Consider the following 20,922-nt stretch of genomic DNA (forward strand, 5'->3'; position numbering starts at 1 on the left):
CCCCCTTGCCGCAGCCTACGAGTGCCCCGAGCGTGTGTTCCCCAGGGGATGGGGGCTCCACCCACCACACACGGGGCCTCTGGGGTCTCAGTTGACTGGGCTGTGAAATGGGCACGGCCCAGAGTCTCTCTCTCTCTCTTAGGGGGGGTCGTGGGGCCCCAGGCAGAGAACCCTGGCCTGGGTGAGCTGAGGGGCTCTGGCCATCGCCCCTCTCCAGGCCATGGGGAGGTCTCAACGCTGGGGAAGCCAGCGAACTTCCCTCCTGCAGCTGTGACCGCCCTTCCGGGCCGCTGTGGGAAGCACCAGGGCCACCGACCATGCCACCCTGTCCAGGTGTGGGGAAGCGGGGGCAGAAAACAGTCCCAGGAAGCAGCCCAAAACCCTGGTGGGGGGCGCGAGAGGCCCTCCTCCCGGCCGCTGCCCCAGGACGGCCGGCGCCCCCGCGGGTCCCCTGGGCGCCGGAGCCCCTGTCCCTGCCGCCTGGGGCGGGCGGGGGTGTACTCACAGTCCCTGGGGAGAGGGCGGGGGTCTTCCTGTGCCCTGCCTGCGTCCGTGGCCCCGGGGCCCAGCTGCAGGCCGCCTGCCTCCGTCTGAAGTCCCACTTCCTCCTGGCTCAGCCCGCATCCAGGAAACCACGCCCCGGGCACCCTCGGCCCCGGCGCCCTCAGCCCGGCCGGACACTGCCCTGGGGGTGCTCCGTCCAGGTCTGGGCCCTGCAGGTGGCCGGAGACCAGACAGGCCCCAGGGACTCCGCTCAATGAATAATACAGCTTCCTGCTGGCCGGGCTCTCGCGGCCGATCGCGTTTCAGGGGCCACTCAGCTTCCTCGAGGCTGCTTTGTTCAGAAGCACAGGGGCCCGGCTGGGTCTCCAGCCACTCGGCACTGACCCTCTCGCTGCGGGCCAGCCTGGGCAGGCAGGACAAAGGCAGACGACAGGTGGCCTGGCGGACTCTGCCCTGCTTAGTCTCAAAGCTGCTCTGGCCCACAGGGGACCAGGGGCGGTCAGCTGGCCTCCTTGTGGTCGGGTGGGCCCCCCGAGGCCTCCTCGCACTCAGCTCCCGGTCCCCCACCTGCAGAGCCTCTGGCCACCCCCGGTCACTGCCCGGCCCATCCCCCACTCCTGGAGGCCATGCCCAGATCCCCTCCTCCAGGAGGTCGTCCCCCGTGGGGCAGTCTGTCCCCTGGGACAGCCCCCTGGCCATCTCTGACTGCTCTCGCCAGTCCCCCCAGCCCACACCGTGCCACCCACCCCCCCCAATCTCGTTTCCTCGCAGCAGCCTGCTTGTTTTGACACAGAAAGCACAGTTGCAGCTTTATCCTGCTTCGTGCCCTGCCTTGTCTCAGCCGACTCTGAAGTCCTCGACCTGACCCGGGGCCCTGCAGATGGCACATCCATCCCCAACTCCGTCCCCTCCCCCCCTGCTCCCGCTCAGGGTGTTGGCACTTGCTGAGTTAGCTCCTTCCTGCCACTCTCAGCTCTAGGCCACCCCCTAACCCAGGTGTTTCTTTTCTCTGTCTTGTTTTAAAAACAGTTTCGCTGAGATAGAACTCACGTTCTGTAACATTCGCCCATTTAAAGTGTGCTGTTCACAGGCCTTCCCTGGGGGGCCCCAGGGCTAGGCTCAGCGCCTCGAGGCTTCAATCCCTGGCCAGAGAACTAGGAGGGCACATGCCTCGCGGTGCAGCCAAAATAAAAATTCAAAAAATAAAGCGAGCAAGTCAATGCTTTCAGTGTATTTTAGAGTTGTGCAAACATCACGACCATCTGAGGCTGGAATGTTTTCATCATCCCAGAAAGAAACACCCGTTAGGCAGCCCCTCTGCGTCCCACCCCAGCCTGGACAAGCGCCCGTGTATTCTTGGATCAGCGGACTCGCCTCCTGTGGATGTTCGTGTAAGTGGACCCAGACGCTTGTGGCCTCGCGCGACCGGCCCCTGTCCCCCGTCTGCGATTCTCAAGGTTCGTCCGTGTCACAGCGTGTACCAGCATGTCCTCCCTTTTTACGGCTGACGTTCCGCTGCAGGGACGGGCCTGCTCTTCAGCTGAAGGGCACCTGGGGAGGCCTCTCTGGACCACCAGGTCACGTGGCCCCTTCTGCCCGGCTGCTCCATCACTCCCCCGAGTCTCACCCTCTTCCCCGAGTCCCTGTCTGAAGACGTCTTCATCTGTTTATTTATTGTTCAGCTCCAGCCCCGTGAGACCCGGCCATCTGAGTCCTCACTGCTGGGGGCCCAGCGCACAGTAGGTGTTCCGGCTTTCTGCACCTGCTGGGGAGGCCTGTGCCCCCCTCTGCCACCTCCCCACTAGGCTCCCTGAGGGTGAGAGCTGCCCCACCAAGAAGGGCCCCCAGTGACCCCACAGGAAACTAACAACGGGAGATCCTCAGGGCCCTGGCGCCTCCTCTGCCCTCGGCGGTGGTTGGGGGGGCAGACAGTGCCCCTCCCAGGGTAGACGCCAGGCACTGAGTAGGTCTTCCAGTCCTGCACAGAGACTCCGTGGGGGAAACGGGAAGGGGAGGGAAGACGGCGGGGCTGAGGCTCAGGGGCTCTGAAGCCTGAGGGTCTGCGTGAGCTCGGAGGGGCAGCTCAGATCTCCCGCCCCGGCTGCCCAGAGAAGGGGGGTCAGGAGGGGCTGGTGTGTAGGCTGTGAGCCCCCGCCCGTGAGGTGTCCACACAGGCCCCGCGCAGGGGCCTTGGACAGCTCACTGTCGGGGACGCTCCCTGGACGCCCCCGGGGCCCGGCTGCCAGCTGCGCCCCAGCACTCCATCCCAGATGCCGGGGGCAGGGTCTGCTCAGCCAGGCTCCTCACCGCCCCATCCTCAGCCTGCGCCCCAAAGGGGCTGCCCTGTTTTTCCGCCCCCCAACCAGCAGCTCCAAACCCCCCACCTCCACAGCACCTCAAATGCCCCACCGGCTCCCCCAGGGCAGAAACCGATCTCTCGCTCCCCAAGTAATGCCAGATGCACAAGTGATTTTCCTGCCTGACCTGTGACACACACACACGCGCGCGCGCGCACACACACCCACACATACACACCCCTACCCCGCCTGCAGGCCCACAGGCTCCGACCCATTTAATCTCAGAACAACCATAAGTCACTTACGCGATAGAACGGGCTGAGCTGCTTCCAGACTCTGCGGTGGCGGGGGTGGGGGTGCCCCGAGTTACGAGCCTGGACTTCCCACACCGTGTCACCGGCCTCTGGTGCTGACGGGGACCCCCTCAGGATCGCCCCAAGAAGCCTGCCCTGCTGGAACCACCCCCCATCTAACAGGCGAGGAAATGGGCCAGAGACGCTCAGCAGCTGGCCGGCGGCTACGCATCTGACGCCCACCACCGCGGGCCGGGGGGGCTCTGCATCCCGCTCCCCGGAGTTATGTCTGTCTCGCCCCGAGCCTGGGGGCCCCGCTCAGCGACCTCAGCCCGAGGCTCCGGGACCCTGCCTGCGGCCCCCGAAGCGCTGGCGGGGGGCCAGGCCTGGCTGGGCAGCCTGCTCCCCACACACCTCGCGCTTCTCCAGATGTGAGCTGCCCAGCCAGGGCGACAGGCGCACGAGGCGCGGAATCTGAAGACGCAAGTGGGAAAGTATGCGCGTCCATCGCAGCACCGCAGTCTGTCCCTGTGGCCGCCGCCCACCCCGCCCGCCTGCTGATTCAGCTCTTCCCCCGCAGCCCGGGGGCTGGGATCCCCCCACCCCAGTGCGGGATGGCCCCCTCTGTCCGTCTGTCTATCTCGGGGAATGGTCTTGGCTCTCTTGGGGGCTCCCCAAACAAGTGGGGTGTGGGCCCAGAGACCAGAGCGCGTCTGCTGGAGCCTGAAGCCCCCCGTTGCCCCCCAGCCTCCAGGCCTATCCTCTCAAGTAACCACACAGCACCCTGTACGTACAGGCACTCAGTGGGGCTTTGGAGCAAACCCAGTGCCAACTGTGGTGCCCACACCCCGCTAGAGCTGGTCCTCTGTCACTGCCGGCCATCGCCACTATACGGCCAGCAGTGCCCACAAACACCAGGGGCACTGACCGAGCCCCCCAAGCCCCGGGTGGCTGTGCAATGACCCCCACCTGGAAGACGAGGGACTGAGGAGGGGCCGCTCCTCTCCAGGGGTGAGGCCCTGGCAGGCAGTACCCACCGCAAGGCCTGGGCCCACCGCATCCTGTAAACAAGCCCTGAGTTTTCCCAAGTGCCAGTCCCCGGAAACCACGGGAGAGAACAGGACATAGGAAAACCCCGCTGTGGCCACAGGGAAGGGCGCGCAGGGACTCGCCCTCTGCCCGGCCCGGCCTCCAAGGTGCCCGCCCGGGGAGGTCTGTCCCAGGGGCTGAGGAGGCACAGGCAGCTGCTGACTCATACTGGGGGGAGCTTTCCTCGCTCTGCTCCCACAGCCAGCCGGCCTCCCCACCCAAGAGAAGTCTCAGCCCTCACTGTCTGCCCTCAGCCTGGCCCTGCAATGGCTCTCACCCTCCCGTCCACTCAGGGTGAAGCCCAGGGCTCCCACACACTCTCCCCTAGCAGCAGAGACAACCAAGGTCCTTGACACGCTGGCTTCTCACGATGAGAGAGACCGGGGAGGCTGGCTTTCCCTTTTCCCCTTGGCTGCTGGGAAGCTCAACCATTTTCATCTCCACAAAAGGACCCCAGGATCCTGCACATCTCTCTCCTGCTCTGCTTTTTTTTCCCCTGCCAAATCATGATATCCTAAACTGTGATTTTCTTGATCCTGACATTTTATTGTTTATTTTATTGCAGGCATTTCATCTAAGTGGTCACGAGTATTTGGGGAAGGAAAGAAGGCAGGAAGAGAGGGAGGAAGCAAGGGAGAGTTTATATTGTTTACATGCCAGGTAATGAGGGTGGGAAGAAAGACGGAGGATCTTCCCACCCCTTATTCTTCCTAAAACCTCCCCTTACAGTAAAAAATATGCCCCAAGGTGTTATCCAAATAGGTGGGGTCTCAAAGTCTTGCCCAACCCCTATAGCCAAGGAGCCCAGCCTTGTCTGAGGTCACACGAGCTCCCTGGCTGCTCCAGCTCTGAGCCCCTTCAGCAGCTGTGGAGGCTGGAACCAAGCCCCGGGGGCGGGGTGGGGCCAGGACAGGCTGGGGAGGGGGGCGCCCACGCCCAGGGCCAGCTCTGCTGCACCGCAGTCTCCACCCCCATCACACCTGGTTCCGGGCACCCCGCAGCTGGCGGAGGGGGGAGTCAGCTTACCCCGTGCTGGCTGGGAGCCAAGCCCCGCCACTGCTCCCTCCCTCAGCCCTCCCGCTAAGCCTCTAGGATCTGCAGGTGGAAACCTTTGGCTGGAGAGGTGAGGCCTCGTCACCCACCAAGGCCAGTGAAACGGGGGCCTGGGGCCCGAGTGCAGGCTCAGCGCGGGGGCCCGCACGTGGCCCACGGGGGCAAACAGTCCTCCGCTGAGTGCTGAGCGCATCTCACCCGGGGAGACAGTCAAGGGGGCTGGGGACAGGGCCCGGGTCCCCCACTGCGCCCAGCGTGCTGTGGCAAGTGCCCGCCGGGGAGGCTGCCAGCCACACCGAGCCTGCCTGGCATCCTGCAGGGCACCCGGGCACCCCAGAGCCCCAGAGGAGGGCGCCGGGGGACCCGTCCTGCCTCCAGCCCTCGGGCTGGGCTGCCCTGGACCTCCCGGAGCCAACAGAAGCGGGCCAGCCGGTGCCCACTCGCCCCCGCCCGCCGACCACGGCCGGGCTCAGCTGCGTCCACTTGCCCGTCCCTCGGTACCTGAGGGTCCTCACGGAGATGCAGTATTTCCACATGAGGCCCCACATGCCGCCGCCGCCCTTCATGCCTGGCGAGTGGGGAGCGGGCAGCTGGGGCCCACGGCGCTGCCCTCCGGCCCCGGGCGGCTCCGGCCGGGGGGCTGGCTCTCAGGTCACTTTCTTCTCCATGGTGGGAGGGAGACAGAAAAGGCCCGGAGCGCGGGGAGGGGGCGGCCGTCTCGGACCCCCGCAGGTCCCAGCCTTCCGCCTTGCGCGGCTCCAGCCCCTCCCGGCCGAACGGGGCTCGCACACCCGACCCCGCGGCTCCGCCGGCACAACCTCGCTCTCCTCGCCTCCCGCCAGGAGCCGGCGGTGGCCCTGGGCCAGGGGAGCAGTGAGTCACTGGGCGGGCCGGGTGAGGGGCGTCCACCCAGGGCCCCGGGCTGGCCCTCGGTCCAGAGGCCGGCCTGGGACGGGGAGGGAGGCGGGCGGGAGGCGAGGGCGGTTCGCATCCTTCGTCAGCTCCCCAGAGGCCTCAACCCAACACCCGCCCGCCGCGGCCCTGCCCACCGCGGCCAGGATGAGGGGGCTGTCTGCCCCGGCTCCCAGAGGAAGCCTGGGTGGATGGGGAACAAAGACGCGGCTGGCCCGGGCGCGCAGCCGCCCACCCCGGGGGTCTCCGTCTGGCCGGGAGACGGGGTTGCCAGCCCCGGCCAGCCCACCCCTCGCCGTGAGATGACCCGGGGGTGCCTGGCCCCTCCTTGGCCTCAGTCCCCCAGCCAGCCCACCCCAGCCTCACGGAGCCCTGAGCACGGGTCCAGGACTCACTCACTCATTCTCCCTTCTGCCTGACGGAGGCGATTTTATCACCAGCTCTCCTGGCCCCCGTGGGCCGGAGAAGGGACGCAGGGCGGGCTCCCCTCAGCCGCTGTGGGGTCTGGTCGGGTCCCAGCTGTTTCTGGAAGGGACCCTGCTGGATCGAGTGCCCCGCCCTCGCCCCCTGCCAGCTGCTCCCAGGTCCAGCCCACAGCGGTCAGTGGGGGCTTCCCAGGCGAAGCCGTGACTCACGGCTTCTTCCCACCCACGGCCCCCAGGGAGCCCCCAAGAGCAGGTGGGACCAGATCCCACACACAGCTGCTGCCCAGCGGCCGCCGGGGCTCCCATCTCCTCCTCAAGGGGCCCGAGGCTCAGGGAGGGCCTCACCTGCCCACAGAAGGTCAGGAAGGCTGGGGCCAGACCTGCCAGGGTCTCCGGGTCAAAGCCTTGTTCTGGGCCTGGACCCCGCCTGCCCTGGCCCTGGCCTGTGCAGGATGGGGAATTTTGCTGCGGATTCCAGCCCGATTCCCACAGTGGGGACAGCAGCTGCATGCTCGTCTGGCCCCTACACAGGCAAAGAACTTTCTCTCCGAAAGGAAGCTGGGCTTCAACAGAGGCCACGGCCTCCTGCGGGCCTCAGAATCCAAATTCTCTCTCCTTGTTATCAGACACCACCACAGCAGGCCCCGACCTGCCCCAGGAGTCTTCCACGGCACTCTGAGGAAGTGGCGGCCCATTCTCTGCTTGAATGCCCTTGGATGCCCCCAGCGACAGGAACCTCACTACCTCTCAAAGTTGGGCATTCCAGCGCCCTAAGGAAACTCTCCCTTGGGGCGAGCCCCCCTGCTGCTCCCCACAGCAAGCAAGCTCTCCATTCAGGGGCTTATCTGGTCCATCCTACGGGTGGGAGTTTTCTCAACACCTGCTGTGGGCACGGCAGAGCCTGTTTACACATCTCGACCCACCCTTGTGCTCACAGATCCACCCATGAACCATCCACAGACCCATCCATCCATCCACACGGCCACACACCTCCCCCCACCTCTGTGCCAACCATCCATCCATCCATCACTGATCCCCTCAGTCACTACCGCCTCAGTTACCACCCCACCCCCGGCCTGGGCGTCCTGTGTCCCCGCAGGGTCAAGAGCTGTGAGAGGCGGCAGCAACGAGCTCCCCTCATCCTGAACCCTCCGCCCACCCTCCCGGTCAGCCCCTCGCTTCTCACTAGGTCCCCGGGTCTCCATGCTCGATGTGTCGCATCCTTGGCAACTTGGAGCCTCGTCTAGTCCTGCCCCACACCACTTGGGTGGCCCAGCAGGTCTGGGTCCCTGCGGCTCCTGGTCCCACGGTCCCAGGCTCTGGGTTCTTATGTCTCCTGGGTTCCCATGTCCCCCAGGTCCTGCTGCCCCAGCTCTGGTGCAGACCTCCAGACCACCAGCTGGAGGAGCATCTGTCTCGCGCCCCTCACACATGCGCCCTGTGCCAAGGACCCGTGGGGGGCCTTCCCCAGCTCCTCTCGTCCTGGAGGACACGCTGTCCCGAGGCGGGGCTTCCCTCCCTTGGCCTTACCGAGAGGAAACTGAGGCCAGGCTTTCTCAGCGCCCAGGGCATCACGTGCTTGGAGGTCTGCTCCTTGGCAAGGATGGGCTGGAGTGGCTGTCTGAGGGTGTGGGGAGCCCCTGGGGTGACCGCACCCGGTGGGCCAAGCCAGGAGCTGTCTCCCATGAGCCTCTTGATGACCTGCCTTTTGAAGCCCCGCAGCCCCAGTCCATGGCCACCACGGGGATCCAGCCTTGCACTCACCTGACCCTGGCCTTGGGCTGGCGGGGGTAGAGGCTGTCACACAGCAGAGTGCCCGGGGGGGCGCCTGGGGGTGCGGGGGCCGCCCCACCATCCCCACACTGCCCCATCCTGTCCTCTCTCACGCCGCCCCCATCCCCAAGGGGCGGGTGTCACTGCCCCCATTTTATGGATGAGGAAACTGAGGCTCCAAGTGCCCTGAGGTCTCCTGAATGTTTTCGGTGGCTTGTGCTCGAGTACAGGGGCCAGAGGCCTGGTCCATCCCTGACTCCCCTGTCCCCACACTCATCGTCTCTGAGTCTGTTTGCTCCTCTGCAAAACGGATCAGGCCTCCCTCCCCTCTGCGCTCTGATGGGGGATGAGCTGTGTGACCTGGGCGCGGGACTCAGGCTCTCAGGGCCATCTCCTCTAGGACGGGGCGCGCGTGTCTTATCGAGAGCCCCTGGCACGCTGGGCAGTGTGGGTGCCCAGTGACTGCTGTCCCCCTCCCACCCCGTGGACCCGGGGCTGTGGGAGGTGAGGGAAGGGCATGGAAGCCTTCACGCCCTCCGTGGTCTCTCTCACCAGTGGCCTGGCCAAAGCCAGGCTCTGCGGAGAGCTGGCCGGCCGACCGCCCTCAGTCTGTGACTCAGCCCGCCCCCTGGGGGTGAGGTCACTGCCGCCCTGGTGGAGGGAAGGATGCATCTGTTCCTGGGAGATGCCGACGCCACAGGGAACTGGGCCTGCGGGGGTGTGTGCCCGCTTGTGGGAGGCAGCAGCTGGGTGGGGAGGGCAGTGTGCGAAGAGCAGGTCAGGAACAGGATGGGTGAGGGGCCCTACCTCTGGGGCCCGAGGGAGGGTCTAGGAACCCCAGGCCAGCCTCAGGCCCAGTGGGCTTTGACCCCTCTACGGGCCTGGTGAGGAGCGCCTGTGCTCCTCAGGCTCCGAACACCCCAACTCCCACCCCTGTCTCATTCAGCAAACGGGTGCCCCACCTGCTCCCTGGCGGTGAGCTGGGGTGATCAGCCCCCCGCCCCGGCCGGGCCCCTGCACAGTCTCTCCAGCACTCGCTTGGCCAGCCTTCCCCAGCCCCCCCAGCATCTTTCCCAACACCCGGCTCCCGCCCCGCGGCTGACCTCGGCCAGGCGGGCAAGGCCTTCTCCCCCCGCCACCTCCACGGAGCTTCCTGGTGCCTGCGAGCGGCCCCCACTCCAGCCACACCCCCAGGCCCACCCAGCCTGGGCTGGGAACTCTGCACCCTTGGGCTGCAGGCAGAGCCTCCACTCTGATCAGGGCCAGGGGCTGATTCCCCAGGGCCCTGTTTCCCGTGGGTGAGGACAGGGGGAGACCCCGGCAGGGGTTCACTGCCCCGTCTCTGCAGGCATGGGGCCTGGTGGGCACCTCTGCCCACAGCTCTCTCTTTCTGGATTCATGTAACGGCTCCCCCCACCACCTCAGGCCCAAGTAAGCGCCCCCCACCCCCCAACCACTGCCAGCACAGGGGCCAGGCTGCCCCCTGCAACCTCCCTGAACCCGGCCCCCAACTGCTCACGGCCCAGCACGCTGCAGCAACCCCAGCGAACCCCCTGTTTCTGCCAGGACTTGACACGCTGCCCTTCCAGGCGCAACTCACAGGCCACCGCCTCCAGGAAGCCAGTTATTTGTGTGTTTGCTCCATCCACATGACACGCTTTCATCACCAGATGCCACGTGGGGACTTGGGGAGCCTCGCAGCGTGGCAGGCTCTCTGGTGGGAGTGCCGACCAGCACCAAGGAAGAAAAAATTCAGATGCCTTCTGGCAGTGGCGGGGGCTGGCCGAAGAGGAATGACCGGCCCTGGCCCACCTCTCCCACTTCCATCCACCGTCCCGTGAGCCAGCTGCGGCCTCTCTCACCCTGCGGTCTGGTGTCTGTGGTCCCGAGTCTGCGGTCTCTGCTCAGAGAGCCCGCAGGGGCAGGGAGGACGTCCACGCGGCTCTGCGCTTCGCATATCACTGAGTCGGCCCCACGTCAACCACCCAAGTCGTGTCCTCACCTCGTCCGTTTCCTACAGACACATGAGGGTTCCAACACCTGGGCCAGACGACACCCAAGCCCCGTGCCGCCAGCCTGACCCACGGCTGGGCGCGCACAGGCTGAGAGCGAGGTGAGCACAGCCCCGCCTTCTGTCTCTGCAGCCTCTCCCAGCGAGGCCTGGAGCAGCGCCCCGCGTGCAGCGGGCTGAAGATCAAGCCACCTCCAGTCTCCTGACCGTCATGCACACCCCCAGCAGCGGTGCCCTGCAGGGAGGGAGCCCTGGATACGCCTATTTCCCAGATGGGAAAGTGGAGGTCCAAGGCTGCTCCGTGGCCCGGGTCAACTGGGAACCTGAGTTCCGCCTTCTCCTCCTGGGCCCTGGGGGGTCGCTTGGGGGCAGCCAGAGAAGAACTTCACCAAGACCATGGTTTTGGGTGGGGAAGGGCACGTAGGCCAGCATGCAAGCCCCGCCTGTGTGTGCAGGGCCTTGCCCTGCTTACCGCGCACACAGCAGGCTGGAGGGGATGAGTGCAGAGCCAGGAGACACTGCGGGGCCCAGGGGGCGGCTCCGGTTGCAGGAACGTGTGATAGATTCTACAGCCGTTCATCCCCCAGAGCAGCAGGGACGGCTGCTGGTCAGATGTCGGGGGGTGGGGGGCACAGGCCTGACGGGGGCTGAACCACGGGCAGATTGACGTCCCGTCCACAGACAGTGGACGTGGGACAGCGCGGGGGAGCAGGCAGGGGTGATTGGTGGGACAGGGTGGGGAGGACCACACTCCGTCCAAAGGGAAAACTGTTGCTCTGTAGGAACGAGGGCTCTGGATTTTCACTAGTCAGAAATCCAGATTTTTTTCATAAAGACTCTTGGATTTTAGATGTTGCCAATAAGTTCAAATCTAAAAGGTCATGTGGGCTATTTCAGTGAAGTGAAGTGAAAGTCGCTCAGTTGTGTCCGACTCTCTGCAACCCCATGGACCATACAGTCCATGGGATTCTCCAGGCCAGAATACTGGAGTGGGTAGCCTCTCCCTTCTCCAGGGGATCTTCCCAACCGGGGATTGAACCCAGGTCTCCCGCATTGCAGGCAGATTCTTTACCAGCTGAGCCACCGGGGAAGCCCAGGCTCTTTCTGGGCACAGCAAATAAAGCGTAGCGGTGGCTGTCCGGCCCCGGGGCCCCTTGTACCCTTTGCTGCTTCTCCCCCGTCAAGATTCACTGAGCTGCCCCCTCCTCCAGGAAGCCGCCGTGAGTGGTCCAGCTCCAGCGAGGCGTGTGCCTCCTCACGGCACCAACACCACCAGACTAGCAGTGACCTGAGCGTGGGTGTGGGTTTGCTCGTCAACGTCTCGTGCCCCCGGCAGACACTCAGGCCAACAGGGAGCGTTAACGACGGGACACCTACTGAATGAACGAACTTCTCCCTCCCTCCGGCCTTTCGTTTTGCAAATAAGGACAGTAAGGCCCAGAGAAGAGAGGTGACCTGTCCACGGTGGGCTCTGGGGCTGCTGACGGTCCAGCCTTGTGTCAGCTGCCCCCAGGCCGGGCGAGCAGGAAGCATGGAGATGACTGTGCCATCTTACCAAGTTCCGCCGCCTGAGGGAAAAAACGGGGTCCCAGGCTGCTCCAGAGTGTCCGGGGAGCCCATTCCAGGGCGATGGGGGCCACCAACTGGGGTCAGGGCAGTGCCAGACCCCGAGGCCTGGACGTGGCTGCGGGTGCTCTGGCCATGGGCAGGGGGAGCCCCGAGGACAGGGCCTGATGCCGGCGGTCACTCAGACGACAGCCAGCCCCCCGGGGCTCTCTCCTGAGAGTCCCGACCCCATTCCCCGGGGCGCTGGGAGGGCAGAAAATGCCAGGGACCCTCAGGGTGTGTGCCCAGCTCTGCCACGCAGGGAACTCAGAAGACAGACAGGCCAGAGGCCCGGGCCCCAGTTCTGGGAGATGGAGAAGCCGAGTCTCGGGATGTGCAGCGGCCGGCTCAGGTCACGCGCAGGGGCGGTGGGTCTGGGCGCCTGGCTCTGAGTCCGGTGTTCTGTCCAGGCGGCTGAGCTATACTAGCCCTGGGGTCTCCACAGGCCACCCCGCACGCCCGCCCCCTGCCTCAGGGAGGGAAGCAGAAGGCAGCCCAGGGCAGGGTGCCGGCCGATGAGCCCCGCAGGCGGGCGAGCGAGGCTGCGTGAACACGCCCGCGGGTGGGCGAGGCTGTGTGCAGACTTGTGACGACACGGCCATGCTCCGCAGAGCTTCTAGTCTCGGCATGTCCCAGTCTCCATGAAGACCCGCCTCGCTCTCGTCCAGTATAACAATGCCGAGAGGTTACTGGACGCTCACTGGGGCCAGTGCCCCTACCAGGCATGAACTCATTTAACTCTTAGGTTCACCCTATGCCTGGGTGCGTGCTGAGTCAGTCATGTCCAACTCTTTTGCAACCCCACGGACTGTAGCCCGCTGGGCTCCTCTGTCCATGGGATTTCCCGGGCAAGAATACTGCAGTGTGTTGCTATTTCCTTCTCCAGGGGATCTTCCCGACCCAGGGATGGAACTCGGGTCTCCTGCATTGCAGGAAGACTCTCCGGCAGAGTCACCGGGGAAACTCATCCTACGAGGCAGATTCTATTGTGACTTCATCTGCAGGGCGGGGAAGCCAAGGCACAGACAGGCTTGCAGACAGACAGGGCGACATAGACGGGAAATGGGAGCGCCCGGATTTGAACCAGCTCTGCCCACAAGCACCCGTTACAACCACCGCGCGACACTGGGCTGGCGCGGAAGTCCTTCCCAAGGTCTATCCTGAACCCTTTTCCTCGCAGGCTGTGCCCTTCCCCAGCTCCTTCTTAGGCAAAGGAGAAAAGCTGCACATTCAAGCCCCATTCGGTGCTGAAAAGGCCTTATTTAGCTGGCTCCCAGCTCCCTGGGTCCCGGCATGCAGGTCAAGTCAGGAACCCTTCCCTTAACTCTGTGTGTGTGTGTGTGTGTGTGTGTGTGTGTGTGTGTGCACGCACGCACATGTGTGCAGAGGCCTGGTGAGGACCGCTTCACCCCGGGCCAGGCCCTCACCTCCTCACCTGCTTCCCAACACCCAGACCTGTCTGGGCAGGGCCTGAACCTTCTCCGTCACCCGCCTCTAGTCACAAACAGTTCCCAAGGCCCTTACAGCATTTTCATTGAATACTAGCTAATGTTTGCTTTTAAGATCAACTGGTTTAAAAAGCTGGACCCTATATTGGAAGGACGGTTGCTGAAGTTACAATGCTTTAGCCACCTGATGTGAAGAGCTGACTTATTGGAAAAGACTTTGATGCTGGGAAAGATTGAAGGCGGGAGGAGAAGGGGACGAGAGACGATGCGATGGCTGGATGGCATAACCGACTTGATGGATGTGAGTTTGAGTAAACTCCGGGAGTTGGTGATGGACAGGGAGGCCTGGCGTGCTGCAGTCCACGGGGTCACGACTGAAGAACAACAACAGTCTGAAAAAGCTTCCAGGTCTAACTCCCAGTTAGTACAGGAGACAGAGGAACAGGTGAAAGGGGACGTGGGGCAGTGACCACAGGGCTCTGAGTGGGGGCGGGCGAGAGGCAAGCAGGCTGCCGTCTCTAACAAGCAACCCGCGGGCTGACGGAGGCCGGGTGCTTCCGGAGGGAGAGAGACTCGAGCGGCCCCTGCGGAGCGTGGGTCTCGACAGGCTCCCGATCTGAGCCAAGTGACGATAAAAAGACACTGCTGGAGATCACTTGGGAAAGCTGGACACGGCAACCAGCATGCGGCGGGCGGAAGGGAGCTGGCGGGATGGCGAGGCAGCAGCATTTGGCGCAGGCCCGTGGCTCACGGGGGGCGGGCTTTGAACCTGCTTCCAACTAGGTTTAAGTCTGCAAGCGTGAAAAGTCTGCGACGAGGACACAACACCAAGTGGAGAAGCTGGCGTTCGCCCCGAACACGAGTATTTTGAAAGGAAACTTTAGATCACCCCCCTACATGGAAAACTAGTATCACTCGCCGTGAGTAGAAGGCTGCCATGAAAACAAGACAGTGTGATCCAGTTTCAGGGAGATCCTGTGTCCTGCCAAGGCTGTCCGCTCACCCGCCCGGCCCTGTTCCAAGAAGCCTGGGAGAGAGCTGAATGCTCGCACGCTGGTCCAAGGCCCTCCTGCAGGCAGACACTGGGCCGCGGTGGGTGCGGGAGCCACGCTTCCTCACCTTCCCCTTTTTCTCCACCGGGGGGAGTGGCAGCAGGCATGGGGGCCAGCACAGAGGGGCTCGGCCGGGACATGGCCGTGGGGGCAGTGAGGGCCGCCCTGCGTCACGCGATCCGCAGCCTCAGCGCCCGGCAGAGATGAGGAAGCCAAGGCCCAGGTGGGGTGGCCGCCGCCCAAGGTCATGCGGAAAGTCTTGAGCGGGGGAACCGGGAGTGACAAGACTCCAGGATTTCTGACCTACAACCCATGATCGTCCAATCTTCCCTTGTTTACAGGTGTTTATTGAGCACCGACTGTATGCAAGGCACTGGGGACGTGGTGCAGGGGTGAACAAGACAAAGTCCCGCAGAGCTGACCCTTGGAGGCGGGGTCCAGAGGGCGAATGCTCAGCCAGCGAAGGGGGTCATTTCCAGCGCCGCTGAGGGCGCTGAGGAAATCAAGCGGCAGGGCACCGGGAGGCGGGGCTGCGCTGGGCCAGGAGCCGGAGGACTTCCCGGGGGAGGTGTCCCTCAGGCTGCGATCTGAAGCACCAGGAGGAGGCAGGGGCCCAGGAGCGGCGAGGGCCTCAGCGACCCCTGACGCTGCTTTTTTCTTTCCCCCCACTTTGTATTCTGAGTTAATTTCAGACTTGAAGTTGCAAGACGAGTGTCCTGCACGCCCTTCACGCAGACTCCCCACGTTAAGACTGTGTCCTGTCTACTATCGTACTCCTCGCGGTACCTGTGCGCGTGCACACACACGCACACACGCTTACAGTCAGAGCTGCCTGAGAGGAAGCTGCCCCCTCGAGTCCTTGCTACGTCGCGTCTTCCCTCAAAACAAGGATGCTCCCCGACATAACCAAGTCCAGTCCAGCGTCAGTTCAACACTAACACCTAATCCCTAGATCTTACTCCGAGTCGCCAGCGGTCCCTGATCTTAAGCTCCTCTCAGACACACAGAGGGCACCGTGTTTCCCAGACGACCTTCGAGGGGAGACCTGTCTGGCCCTTTGCGGCCGGACCATGCAGCCCTTGGATTGGCCCGCTCAGGGCGTGCGCGTTGGATCCTGAATGAAGCCAGCAGGAAACGAGCACCTTACATACACCAAAACAGCCTCCCTGTTTTAGACCCAAGGGGAGAAGTGAATAACACTTTACATGGAAAGGATGATTATAAGACAGCTCATGCTGCCATCAGCCCGCATAACTCACCCTGCAGGGCACACGGCACAGCCCCTTGGAAAAGGCTGCATAGCAACGCAGGGTCGTGAAACCAACGCCAGCCCGTCTTGACGTGCAATTCTGACGTTTTGTTTACCTGTGTGCTGCGTTTCTTTGCTGTCCATTTACATTTCACACCCGAGCCAACGGCTCACTGGCCTCGCCCAGGTCCCAGCCCTGCCCACCACACGCCACACACGGGCTCTGCTGCTGGGCACGCGTTCTGTGCCCAACAAGACACGGTAAACCTGAGACTGGGTCCTTGTACCCGCTGCACAGATGAAGAAGGGGAGGCCCTAGAGAAGTCGGCTAGGGCTGCAATCACAGACGCCCCAGGCCGGGGGCTCACACGACAGATCTCATCGCCTCCCGGTCCCAGCGGCCAGGGCTCTGCGGCCAAGGTGCTGGCAAGGCTGGCATTTCCCGAGGGCGCCATCCTCGGCCTGCACACGGCCCCCTTCTCAGCGCATCCCAGGAGGTGCACTAGTCAGGGTTCTTGAGAGAAGGAGAGCCATCAGGGTGTGTGTGCATATGCAACGTGTATATTTATTATCCACACACACATACGTAAACACGTAATACATTTATCTATTACAGGGAGAACTGGCCCCCACTGCTGTGGAGGCTGACCAGCCAGAAGATCTGCAGTTGGAGAGGTGGAGACTTGGAACTTCAGAACTGCCAGGAAAGCTGATAGAATGCTTTCGGTCCCGATGCTGGGAGGCTTGACATCCAGGAAGAGCCCAAGCTTCCGTGTGAGTCCCCGATGCAGGAAAACACGGTGTCCCAGCTCGAGGGCCACCAGGCAGGCGTCATAGTTCACGCTCACGCAGGTCTTCGGTCTTGTTCGGGCTTTCGGCGGATTGGACGGGGCCCACCACGTCGGGGAGGGCAGTCTGTTTTGCTCTACTGAATTCAGTGTTAATCTGATCCAGAAACACCCTCACAGACACACCCAGAATAACGCTGAGCCAAATATCTGGGCACCCCACGGCCAGGAAAGCTGACGCGTGAAATTAACTATCAGACCCGGGCGTCTTTGTGTGTCTGTGTGAGTCCTGATCTCCGCCTCCCACAGGGACAGCCGTCCCACTGGAGAAGGGTCATCCTAGTGACCTTATGTCACCTGAATTGCCTCTTTAGAGGCCCCATCTAAAAACACAGGCACACTCAGAGACATGGGGTTAGAGCTTCACCACTGACCCTGCCCGTAGCAGGCCCTGACAGGACAAGGGTCTCAGCTCAGAAGCACGTGGGCCCAGTTCTCCCCTCCTCTGAGTCGCCTGGGCTCCTGGAGCCCCTCGGGCAGGCTGACCCATCCATCAGTGGCCGCCAAGGCCCGGCTGAGGTGCAGACCGCGGCTCAGTACAGATTAATCTCACGTGCTAAGTCCAGGAGCCACGCTGGAGGCAGGCGGTGTCTGTCAGGACAGCCCAGTGGGTCTTGTCGCAGCAGCAACACTCCCCTGAGTAATCTGTGTGACTCTAACACCCGTCTCCCCCAGCCTCCGGCCGCCAGCGGGGCCTCACTAAGGCCACCAGTGGGGAGAAGAGGCCATTCGAAGGCCAGGAGCCCCGGAGCCCACGACCCTGCAGCGTCTGCCTTTTCTCTGAGGCTGTGTCTTTGTTTTTGGTTGCACTGGCCGTTTGCCGCTGCACGCGGGCTTTCTTGAGTTGCGGCGAGGGGGGCTACTCTCCGGCTGCGGTGGGTGGTTTCTCGTTGGTGTGGCTTCTCTTGTTGCGGGGCACAGCTCCAGGGTTTGCCGGCCTCAGCAGCTGTGGTGCGCGGGCTTGGCTGCTCTGCGGCAAGGGGGATCTTCCTGGAGCAGGGTTTGAACCTGTGTCCCCTGCATGGGCAGGTGGATCCTTAACCACTGGACCAGCAGGGACGCCCTGCAGCGAGGGTCTGCTTTAAACGCCCTCTGGATGTGCCCAGCAAGGACACGCTGGCGTCCATCCAACAACACTCATTCTTCTCTCGAGCCTTGGGCCGGGTTCAGCTCTGGCTGCTGGATTCTTGAATCTGTGCCTATTATTCAGCCAGGGACAGGCTTCTCAAGGCCTCCGGTGATGGGGACAAAGTGAGCCTTTGGCGTTTCTCGCTCCTGCCTCTCACCAGTCTGGCAGAAGCACCTAGGTGGGGTGTGGGGGGTGCAGGGGGTGGGGAGTGGGCACACTCGCACCCGCCTGGCACACACACCCGCTCCTGCTGCCCGTCCGTGTCCCCCGGGGACTGCCTCTCTGCACAGGGTGCGTTGCAACTCTGGCCTCAAGGGACCTCTGCGGCTCACCAGCAAAGCCTCCACGGGATCAATGCTCATGCTCCGACATCCTCACTTCTGCTCCGTGCCTGTTCTGCTGAGAGCCTCACCTCCCCTGAGGAGGTGGGAAAACCCTCTTCAGCCCTCAAGGCCCGTGTCTGCTCTTACAGGTTTTCCCAGATGAAATAACCGCTCCCTCTCCTGAGTCACGTCCACGCTTTCTCTGAACTTACTTCATGAATAAAAAAATAAATACATAAAAAGAAAACCCACTATTTGCTGAGAGCCAACTGTGTCCCGGGCGCCCTCATGCCCATTAGGTCCTCTTCCTAAGTCCATTTCAGCTCAGAGAGCAGAGGTGATGATTGGGAATCATGGTGTTCCGAGACGCTCACAATTGTGAACAGAATGCAGGCAAGCCAAGGGACTTCTGAGGCCTGATCATAAAAGTCAGCACCTTCTACTTGGCTCTGTCTGCCCCCACTCCCTTTCCCCTGGGGCACTTGCTCTGGTGCGCCCAAGAATTGATGCTTTCAAACTGTGTGCTGCTGAAGGAGACTCGTGAGAGTCCCCTGGACTGTAAGGAGATTCAACCAGTCCATCCTAAAGGAAAGCAGTCCTGAATATTCACTGGAAGGACTGATGCTGAAGCTGAAGCTCCAGTACTTTGGTCACCTGATGGGAAGAACCAACTCATTGGAAAAGACCCTGATGCTGGGAAAGATTGAAGGCAGGAGGAGAAGGGGACAACAGAGGATGAGATGGTTGGATGACATCATCGACTCGATGGGCATGAGTTTCAGCAAACTCAGGGAGCTAGTGAAGGACAGGGAGGCCTGGCGTGCTGCAGTCCACGGGGCCGCAAATAGTCGGACACGACTGAGCGACTGAACAACAACTCCCCTCTTCTCCCGACACTTGGTCTGGGAACCCCGCCACCGAGCTGTGGGGAAGCCCAGGCCACATGGGGAGGCCCCATCTAAGTGCCCAGCTCTCAGTCTGCAGCAGCTGCGAGGTGAGTGGGTGAGGACCCTGAGGATCCAGCCCCTCGTCTTCAAGGAGCCCCGTCTGACGTCAAGCAGGAGACCAGATGGGAAAATGCACACTGGCCCTGAGGGAAGGAAGCCGTGGCGAGTGGGGGTGGTCTGTGACAGCCATGGTAGGAGGAGCGGCCACACAGGGTCAAGATGGGCTGCCCGGGGTGACCACGGGTGTGGCTGCCGCTGCGCGGAGCTGGTCACGTGGACTGCAACAACCACACCCCTTCTCCATCACCTTAAGAGGGTCACTTGCCCTCTTGGGGCCGCCGTTTCCTGGACTGAAACATGACGAAAAACAGGTTCTGTTCCGCGAGGTTGCCGCGAAGATTCCTGGAGGCACCACGCAGGTGGCATCCAGCCCCTAAACAAGCAGCCAAGGAAGTGACAGTAATGATGAGCGAAGGCCTGGCCGGATCGGACCCCCAGCCCGCCAGATGGCAGAGCCCACACTGCCCTCCAGTCGCAAAGGCTTGGGTGCTGAACCAGCTTCCCGGGTTGGGAGCTTGGAGCCGCCAGGTTGCGGCGTTCACGGCCTGCGGCCGCGGGTGGGGACCTCTCTCCAGAGTCAGTGTCTTCACAGTGCTTTTCCATACACCTGGCCTCCATCACATCTAGCACAAGGGGATGGTAAACCTGCCCATCGGGCAGCAGGTCTAACTGGAGTTAGTCCTACATCTGAAAGCCAGTGGTGGCATCAGCGTGCGCTCGGAGGGAAGGCTCCGAAGTCAGGTTGTGGGGAGAGGAAACCCACACGTGTCGCCGCCCTTGAAAGTCCCTAACCTCGGAGGGCCTGGGACTACAGAGACCGAGGGAACAGCCGCGTGTGTCTCAGCTTCTGCTCCAGGATACCTGATGCTGCGCGGAGCTGGGGTGGAGGCCCACACCACTCACAGTCTCCTTCTCTCCTTTAATTATGAAAAACATCAGCCGGCTTTCGACATCAAGGGTAGATCAGGATGTAGAGGCTCAGGCCTTCACTGCCCGCTGTTGAGGATACGCCCTGCGACACCGCCTTGGGAGAGCAACTCTGCAAAGCCCGGCAGAGCTGAAGAGACTCATGCACCGCCCCGGGGACAAACCCTACACACTCACACATGTGTGCAAGGACCCTACACACTCACACACGTGTGCAAGGAGAGTGTGCAGGAACACGTACTGCAGCCCTGCCTGGGGCATCAGCAGTGAGAAACCACCAAACTCCATATCAACTGCAGGACAATGGACCGCATGCTCCACACCAGCGAACATAAACCTGAGGGCTGTACACGGCCGCGCGGTGACTCTCACCAGTGACGAGCGGAGCGAAAAGAGCAAAATGCGTCTCAAACATACCTGCACGACGTTCACAGCGGCATCACTCAGAGCAGCCACAGGGTGGAAGCAACGTGAGCCCATCAACAGATGAAGAGACAAACCAAACGTGATGTATGCAGATAGTGGAATATTACACAGCCTTGAAAAGAAAGCAAATTCTGACACAAGCTACGGTAGGGATGAACCTTGAGGACATTGAGCCACGTGAAACAAGCCAGCCACGAAAGGCCAGATCCTGAATGACTCCACTCAGATGAGGTCCTGCTGCTGAGGAGTGCCCAGTCGTGGCCAACTCTTTGCAACCACATGGTTGCATGGTAGCCGGCCAGGCTCCTCTGTCCATGGAAGTCTTCCAGGCAAGAATACTGGAGTGGGTTGCCATTTCCTACTCCAAGGGCTCTTCGCGGCCCAGGGATCAAACCCTGTCTCTTCTCTCTCCCGCACCGGCAGGCGGGTTCTTTACCACTAGCATAATCTGGGAAGCCCATGAGGCCCTGAAAGGAGTCAAAGCCGTACAGACAGGAGGGTCAGGGGCGCTCAGGGTTTGGGGAGGGGGCGGGGAGTTAGCGTTTCCTGGG

General features: G+C 62.7%; 1 protein-coding gene across 6 annotated transcripts in view; it reads right to left on the reverse strand.

Annotated features, from left to right (window-relative positions):
* IQSEC1 (IQ motif and Sec7 domain 1) overlaps positions 1-20,922 on the reverse strand; it is a 142,734-nt gene that overhangs the window by 92,292 nt on the left and 29,520 nt on the right. For 2 of the 6 annotated variants that reach the window (XM_027523698.1, XM_027523700.1), the window contains exon 1: positions 506-589. The exons of 1 other annotated variant lie outside the window; for it this stretch is intronic. Coding sequence is in view for 1 of the 5 variants with exons in the window: in XM_027523703.1 (XP_027379504.1) it covers positions 5,738-5,802 (65 nt within the window). In the remaining 4 variants the exon portion in view is untranslated. Of the gene's footprint in view, positions 1-505; positions 593-5,737; positions 6,035-20,922 lie in introns of those variants that run through there. 3 more of the 6 variants (XM_027523703.1, XM_027523699.1, XM_027523701.1) reach the window with 3 other exon arrangements.

Source organism: Bos indicus x Bos taurus, chromosome 22 (assembly GCF_003369695.1).
Source record: "Bos indicus x Bos taurus breed Angus x Brahman F1 hybrid chromosome 22, Bos_hybrid_MaternalHap_v2.0, whole genome shotgun sequence".
Classification (NCBI taxonomy): Eukaryota; Metazoa; Chordata; class Mammalia; order Artiodactyla; family Bovidae; genus Bos; species Bos indicus x Bos taurus.